Source organism: Argentina silus, assembly GCF_951799395.1.
Source record: "Argentina silus genome assembly, chromosome: 2".
Classification (NCBI taxonomy): domain Eukaryota; kingdom Metazoa; phylum Chordata; class Actinopteri; order Argentiniformes; family Argentinidae; genus Argentina; species Argentina silus.
This window is the reverse complement of record NC_139656.1, coordinates 32,686,635-32,695,017: the sequence shown is the minus strand read 5'-3', so window position 1 is coordinate 32,695,017 and position 8,383 is coordinate 32,686,635. Positions and strand designations below refer to the sequence as shown.

General features: G+C 46.9%; 1 protein-coding gene across 1 annotated transcript in view; it reads right to left on the bottom strand.

Moving 5' to 3' along the window:
* Positions 1 to 2,373: 2,373 nt before the first annotated feature.
* Positions 2,374 to 8,383, bottom strand: part of dbn1 (drebrin 1) — a 17,672-nt gene continuing 11,662 nt past the window's right edge. Inside the window, exons 8-11 of the mRNA XM_083689735.1 lie at positions 6,574 to 6,699; positions 4,406 to 4,935; positions 3,121 to 3,226; positions 2,374 to 2,798 (exon numbers count right to left, since the gene is read on the bottom strand). Of these exons, the coding sequence (XP_083545861.1) occupies positions 2,749 to 2,798; positions 3,121 to 3,226; positions 4,406 to 4,935; positions 6,574 to 6,699 (812 nt within the window). The 3' untranslated portion in view covers positions 2,374 to 2,748. The remainder of the gene's footprint in view (positions 2,799 to 3,120; positions 3,227 to 4,405; positions 4,936 to 6,573; positions 6,700 to 8,383) is intronic.

The window sequence follows — 8,383 nt, the reverse complement described above, 5'->3', positions numbered from 1 at the left end:
TCTGGAGGTTTTTAAGTCTTTTATTAACATACATCAGCACTTAGCATGTCACAAAAGATCTTGTGCTTATTTCAAAAAACAGAGCGTGTGAGAAGCGGACGGAAAAGAGGGAAGAGATAGAAATAAAAGACTAAAAAATGAAAAGAGAGAGAGAGGGAGCGAGAGAGAGAGAGAGAGAGAGAGAGAATAAGGAACGGCTAAGCCTTGCTTTGGGGCGAAGGGGGTAGTAGTAGTATAGTAGTAATAGTAGTAATAGTAGTAGTAGTAGTAGTAGTAGTCTCCTAGTAGTGTGATAGGGAGAGAGTAATAATCACTACCAGGGTGTTGATCAGGGTGAAGAGGAATACATTGAAATCATGTGGAAAGGGCCTCAGTTACTGCTAAAGATGCGGATTGGTCGACTGTCTCTCATCGAGCACCAATGAGGTGATTCTCATATACAGAAAAAAAAAATCGCTGCGAGGATAGGTATTCTATCCGTCACAACTGACATCTCAAATCTCTCTTCAAAGAAACACTTCTTTTAAAATCTCACTCAATCCCAAAAACAAGCCTTCAAAATGCTTCATAATAAGGGCCACAAATTACAAATAAAGTGTTAGTCATCATTAGTCGTAGTTCTGTCTTGGCATTACTAAAATCGAAGCTATTTACAGGACAAACACTACATTGGTTTATTGTTATTGCTTGCAGACGCCACTCAGGCCACTTAGAGGCCAGATCTGTTTTCCGTGTTCTAGTGTTCTCAGAGTGTTCTGTCTCAATGCTCAGAACTCTGTGGTAACAGTGTCTGGAATTAGAATCAGAACTGGGGAATGGAACTTTGAAGTGGACGAGCTAGGAAACCTTCTGGATCAAACCAGAGATGTTCTATAATGAGCAAGAGGCTTCAATCAAAGGAAGACAGAAGGAGACAGTCTAAAAGCCGTGTGGGGGGGAGAGTAAAGTTGCATCAAGAGGACTCTAGTCTAAACATTGTTATACAGTACAGTAGCAATAAAAAGTCTAACGAGTCTTGGTGATCAAAAGCATTTCTAATAGGAAATACTGTCAAAGCGAGTCCTCTAGGTTGTGTACAGGTGAAGTATCAGAAATGAGAGATGACAGGGGGACAGGCTGAGGGAGGACTGGATTCTAGAACACAGAACCAGTCCAACAGTGGAATTACAATGGCTACCACATAATACAACGGAGGGCCTCTAGTGGCGAGCATTTGAATTACATCATTTGAGCACATGAAAGAAATCAAAACACAAGGGAAAGCAAGAGTGAATATGTGTGTGTGTGTGTGTGTGTGTGTGTGAGAGAGAGAGAGAGAGAGACCAACTGTACTACAGAGGATGCCTCTTTCTGAGTGTGTGTGTGTGTGTGTGTGTGTGTGTGTGTGTGTGTGTGTGTGTGTGTGTGCGCGCGCGTGCGGGTGTGTGTTCTAAAGCAGACGCTAGCTCCTCTCTACCCACCTTAACACAAGACTCCACTGTCCACAACATCGCCAAACGTGTGAACTGCGACGTTCTCGTCCACGTTCTCTAGATACAGTTATTGCCTAGGTTACATCGGAGGCTTCATAAACAGAGACTACTGCTACTTCCACAATTCAAAAATCCTGAATATCAATTTCTAGCACACGTTTTACTAGGTAGTCAAAATATACATCATATTTCCCCCCTGGTCTGACTTTCTGCAGGGGGGTTTGGGGGTAGGGGGGTAGGGGGGTTGGGGGGGGGGGGGGGGCACAAAACAGTATTCTGACTGCCTCCCTCTCATAGTGCTGCCTATTGTGTTTGCTATATATTAAAAGTTTTACTATGGTATAGTGTCAATACTTTCCCAGCCTGAAGTCTGAGTCTCCTTGAGGGAGGGAGAGAGGGAGGATGGGGGGGGGGGGGGGCTGTCTGGGCAGGAATTATTGTGTTTTTATCATAATAGTGGTGAATTCCACATCAGCCCTACCCCCTGCCCTGCCCTACCCCCTGCCCTGTGGCCATTACTGTAGATCTGAGAAGCTTGGACAGGTATAAGCACCATGGTAGTAGCCCACCTAGCTTTTTGATTGACCGGGTGTATATCAGGGGGAGGCTGTTGAAGGTAGAAATCGGAGGACGGGCTCCTTGTAATGCATGGAGTGGAATGAGGAATGGTATCAAACGTGTGTATTCCTCATTCCATTCCATGCATTACAATGAGCCCGTCCTCCGATTTCTACCTCTGCCAGCCTCCCCTGGTGTATATCTATCCAATCCACTCAGATCTCCAGGAGTGACCAGAGGGTAGGGGCTAGGGGGGTTCAGCAGAGGGGCTGCCTAACCCTAACCCTAACCCTAACCCTAACCCTACCTAGTAGGTGTGGGCTTCCAGCCTCACATGGGGGGGGGGGGGGGGTCATTACTTCTTCTATTAGATACAACCGTGGGCTACTGTTGCTGTATATATATGCAAGAAAGTCCACCATACTCTGCATAGCAAAAAAAAATAAAAAATGAGAAAAAATCAAATAAATAAAAAACAAAAACACACAAAACCAAGAGTTCCCTTCAACCAGTCGGCATCTTTAACAATAACTCAAAAAACCTTTTCGGTGGCTAACATCTTTTTTTTTCTTTTTTTTTCTTCTCTAGAACGTTATACAGAATTTATTTATTTTTCTGATGCAAGACTTGTTATTACTTAAAAAAAAAGAAATCAGCTTCTTGATGATGCGTTGTTTCTACTTCCCTCCGCCAGTCTGCTTCGCTGTCGAGCCGCCGCCTAGTCGTCTTCTTCCACAGGGTCCGTGTCCCAGCACGTGATGTCAATCTCTGCACACACACACACACACACACACACACACACACACACATATACACAGGCACACACAGACAGACAGACAGACACACACACACACACACACACACACACACACAGACAGACAGACACACACACAGACAGACAGACAGACACACACACACACACACACACACACACACACACACACACAGACACACAAGTCCACTGTTATTTCCTGATATTGCATTAGATTGAATAGCATTACTCTGTTCACCATCACACACGTCTTATAAAGCCATAAGTTCATAGTTTGTTTTTATTTGTTTTATGACATCATCATCATCATCCTCTCACCTGGTGGTTTGTTATAAAACACTGGCGTTGGGGTCACTTTAGCCGAGCAGTCATCTGATTGGGCAAACTCCTCCTCCTGTGATTGGCTGAAATAGCCTTCACTCGCCTGCACAGACAGACAGATACAATAGACAGACAGGTTGATGGACAGACAGAGAGATGGACAGCCAGATGGATGGACAGACAGATACAATAGACAGACAGAGAGATGGACAGACAGAGAGATGGACGGACAGAGAGATGGACAGACAGACAGATGGACAGACAGATAGATGGACAGACAGATAGATGGACGGACAGACAGATGGATGGACGGACAGATGGATGGACGGACAGACAGATGGACGGACAGACAGATGGATGGACAGAGAAAAAACCATTACCTAATAATAAACCGTATTATGATGGTACTGTCTCTGCACAGACACAGTGTCACTACTAAGCAAACTGGCCACATCAAATACTAAATGTCCAGTACAGCCTGGATTATCAAGGCTAATTTGTCAAACGTCATTCAGTATCGTGTGTGTGTGTGTGTGTGTGTGTGTGTGTGTGTGTGTGTGTGTGTGTGTGTGTGTGTGTGTTTGTTCTATATGAGGAACACAGTCTACCTTCCACTTCCTCCTGAGCAACCAGTGGGCATCATTGCTATCTGCTGATGTCACTTTAGAGCTGCAGTAGAATGTATTGACTGCCCTCTAGTGGTACTGGTACGTAACATCAAACTCCTCTTTATCTCCTCTCCTGACCTGAGCCAGGCTCAGTGGAACTAGGAAAGCCTGGGCCATGTCCGAATGTTCCTACTGTGACCTATTTAGTAGGTGTTTATCAGTAGTATGGTTAGTATGTAGTAAACACTTTTAATGAACAGTAGGCTTTAAATAGTATGGAGTATGGTTAGTATGTTGTAGCTACTTTTAGTAAACTGTAGGCAGTGTGAGCTTTCGGACATGGCTTCTATCTCTGTTTTAGACACAACTTGCTAATGTCCCATGCACCAACCTCACCAAGTCAATTTCCTGTATGTGCAAATATACTTGGCCAAATAAAAATAATTCTGATTCTGATTCTGAACTGAATGCATTCAATGTGCTGTAACTTCAGGAGTTCCCAGACCCATATTAAGTCTAGTCCTGGACTGAAGACCATGCATGAGAGTCATCATTGAAAGTCCTCTCTAATCTAAGAGAATAGACTCAGTCTGTGTTTGAATGCCTCTCCTAGGTGCTTTGACTGCATGACACAGGCTGTAGCTTCATATCACATAACATCCGTCTGTCCTGACCTGATTCCCCTCCTTGAGCATCGTCTCCCCATTGGTCAGGAGCAGCTGTCCGTCATCCATTTCTCCACTGTCGGAGGCCGAGCCCCCCGTGGCGTGCTGCAGTGCATGCTGGTAGCTCAGGGTCATCTGGTGGGGTCCGGCCACGTCCACCAGACTGGAGGGCTCGTCCTCCCCCGCCGGCGCAGAGCAGAAAGACCCGTCCCCCATCTCATCAAAGCTCAGCAGCGGCACGGGCCGGCCAGGGGGCGTGTCCGCGGGGCGGGGCCCCGCGCTGTCGCCCATCAGGTCCATGATGTGGGAGGACTGGGAGGGGGCGGAGCCGACAGCTGGGCCGCTGCCCCATAGGTCCACCAGGCTGTCTGACTCAGGCTGGGCTGACGCCCTGAAACCTGAGAAGGGGTCGTCGTCATGGGAAGCGGAGGAGGAGGCGGGGCCGTGGGGGTCACGGGTCTGGGGGGCCACGCTCTGAACGGGCTTGGTGGGGGTGGACTCCTGGACTGGAGCTCTCTGCTGCTGCTTGGGTTCAGCACCTGGGGAAGGAGGGAGGGAGGGAGGAGGGGAGGGAAGGAGGGAAGGAGGGAGGGGGGGGGAGGGAGTTGGGAGGAATGTAGGTGATTAGCACTATGCAAGACAGCTGGCATAGAGACCGGTGTGGGAGAGATGATTTGATGTAAAAGTTTCTAATGTGATTCTGCAGCACTGCAGAAACTCGTCTAAACTAGTCTAAACTAGTCTAAACAACCTTGTAGACCAAGACAGCCAAAAACCATCATTCATATCAATGAGGAAAAGCTAGGAGTTTTAAGAGTACGACATTCATCACCTTGAGAAAGAGAAGCCAACAGCTCCTACACAAGTCAAACACATCACCTGAGCACAACTTTGCAGGTTTGAAATTCCGTCTGAGACCCCATAGGTCCTGCTAGCTGCCTATAATAACCACTGACCTACATCATCTAAAAGTCAAGTCTGCTTCCTCTGCAGACATCAAAGGAATACAGGTGGAGGCTAGAACACAGAACGCAGCCTCCGACCTGAAGGAATGAATCTCCAACTGAAGAAAACACTCCATGGCTTTACACCGTACAGTCACAACCTCATGTTGTCCCTCCGTCAACCGTGTTCCCAGTGGTGTACTTAACACAGTCCACAGTAAACCACGGTCCACAGTAAACCACGGTCCACAGTAAACCACGGTCCACAGTAAACCACGGTCCACAGTAAACCACGGCCCACAGTAAACCACGGTCCACAGTAAACCACGGTCCACAGTAAACCACGGTCCACAGTAAACCACGGTCCACAGAGCAGAGCTCTCACTAGACCACTTCACTCTGGTAGCACCAGCAGACCAAACCCAGCCATCTGTGAAGGCAAAAAAAGCCTGGGAGGCCCTGTGTGTGTGTGTGTGTGTGTGTGTGTGTGTGTGTGTGTGTGTGTGTGTGTGTGTGTGTGTGTGTGTGTGTGTATATATGTGTGTGTGTGTGTGTGTGGGTGGGTGTGTGTGTATATATGTGTGTGTGTGTGTGTGTGTGTGTGTGTGTGTGTGTGTGTGTGTGTGTGTGTGTGTGTGTGTGTGTGTGTGAAGGCCAAAAGCCATACTGCAGTGTTAGCCTTACCTGACCTTCATCTCCTGATTTCCCCAGACATTGAATTGCCGATAGCTCAATTTAACAAGGTGAGCGTTTTGTGGTCCTACAGTACATGTCACTGACTGGGGTTCAAACCCGGGTCTCCCGCATGAAAGACATGCGCCTTAGCCCGCTAAGCTAAAGGCATAGTCTTCCAGGTCTCAGGCACCTGATGAACTCCCCCCGTTACAATGTAACCTTCCACCTTGTTGAGCTCCTCAGGAAAAGGTGCCATATTATCCAATGGATTATATGACAAACTTGGGGTCGTTCCCTGATTTCAAAATGGTGTCCCCTGAGAAAATCAAACTAAAATAAGACACAAACATGTTTATCTTCGTACGAAGGCAAACAATATCTGTGTATTACACCTGTAGCTTTTGGGGTTGGAATCCAACCAATTAGGTGATTAGAATACAGTTGAGGCGTTAGCCAGCCATCAAGTTGTTGGGGTCACGGGAAATTATCGATGTCAATTTGAGGTCGCGAGACAAAAAACGTTTGGGACCCCCCGGATTATTGTATGATCATTATTACCCCACTCGTCTCTGCTGTCCTCCTCTGTATCCTCCTCTTCCAGGAAGGGCGTGGTGACTATTAAAGGGATGGGCGTTGGAGACACGGCTGCCATGCTATGCTCTGAGCTCCCTTCAATGTCGCCATCTAGGGGATGGGAGTGAAACAACACACACATCGAGATGGCACAACAACACCACCACAACAACAACAACAACAACAACAACAACAACAACAACAACAACAACAACAACAACAACAACAACAACCACCACACCATACAGTCAATCACATCACATCACAAGAGATAGTCAGAATGGAACCACACGGTCACACATGGTCACCAATGTCATGTTGTTATCACCGACACAATCACCACCAACACACGATCGTTAAGACATTCAATAAGAAACACATCACCACACGTGAAAACCCACATGAATGAAATCACTAAACACCATCAAAAATACCACCACATGTTAATCACAATGAGGGATGACCAATGAGAGACCCGAGCTGAACACTGAGAGAAATCGTGACGGTGAGTTGGACCTCCTCTCTCTCTCTCCGACATGGTTATTCAATTCAAGCGTGAGGTTGAACGGTGCGGCCGGCGACAGGCGTCAGAAAACGTCGCCCAAAGCACAGGAGGAATGAGATGATGATGTCACGTAGGAGTGACATCCCTGGCGGTCTTCGCAGGAGCAGCAGCCAATCAGATACAGCAGTGTGATGTACTGTCGTAGAATGGCAGCAAGTGACATTCCACACATCATGCGTGCGTGTGCGTGTGCGTGTGTTGCAGTGTACAGTAGCCGTGGGCTACACCAGGGATGAGCTGCTATGAGCCAATCACAGACAAGTATTCACACCTGAGCCTCAGAAGTCTGCAGCACTGCTGGTTAGTGGTTCTCATTCTCCAATCAGGAGGTTGGGGGTTCTCATCGTCCAATCAGGGACTGGTTAACTGTACACCTGGTTAGGACACCAGGTGAGTGGGCTTTCTGGCCAATCAATGGCATTCATCAATTAACTCAAAACTCTGACCAATAAAGTCACAGCAATGACAGAAGAGTGTTTCATTTTGAGTGATGTTCCGTTAGTCAGCAGTTCGCCACGGATGTGCATTCTTTATTACTTTTATACTTTAATCAATTACTGGTAAACTACCGGAGAGAGAAATTAAACCAGCATTACTGCAGACCTTGAGGCACTTATTTGATTTAATTTGATACTGTACGGACGGCTCTAATGTAAAAAACAAAAACACAAAAAAAAAAAAAAAAAATTGGATGAAGAAATATACTTAAGAAAACCAATGATCAGATCTAGATCTTCTAAACTACAGAATGGACCTGGGTTTGAGGAAAACCAATGGAACACGATGATCACAATCAACTCCACTTGATGAATGAACACTGCTAGCACGCTAGGCTAACACTGTACGACAAACAAACCAACGTTTGCTTCCATTCATTGATGACAGTGAACCGGTCATGTGATCATGTGAACAACACAACACAATACGTCCTTGTGATGACAGAGAAGAGAGCCGGGGTGCATGAACTGGTTGGATCTGGGGTGCGTTCAGGTCAGGAAGGTGAAGAAGGTGAAACGTACAGTAGCAACCATTTAAATCAACGGAAACGCTGCTGTTTTTTCAACGACTGGGTTGAGGAACATTTGAGGAACGTTGAGGCAGCTGAACGCACCCCAGGTTGGCCCCCCTGCCTGACTAGAGCTGGCACCACTGACCAACAACAACGCACAGGAACAGACGGGACGGGAGGGTGCAGTACGCCACACACACACAGGTCAAAGGTCACATCCA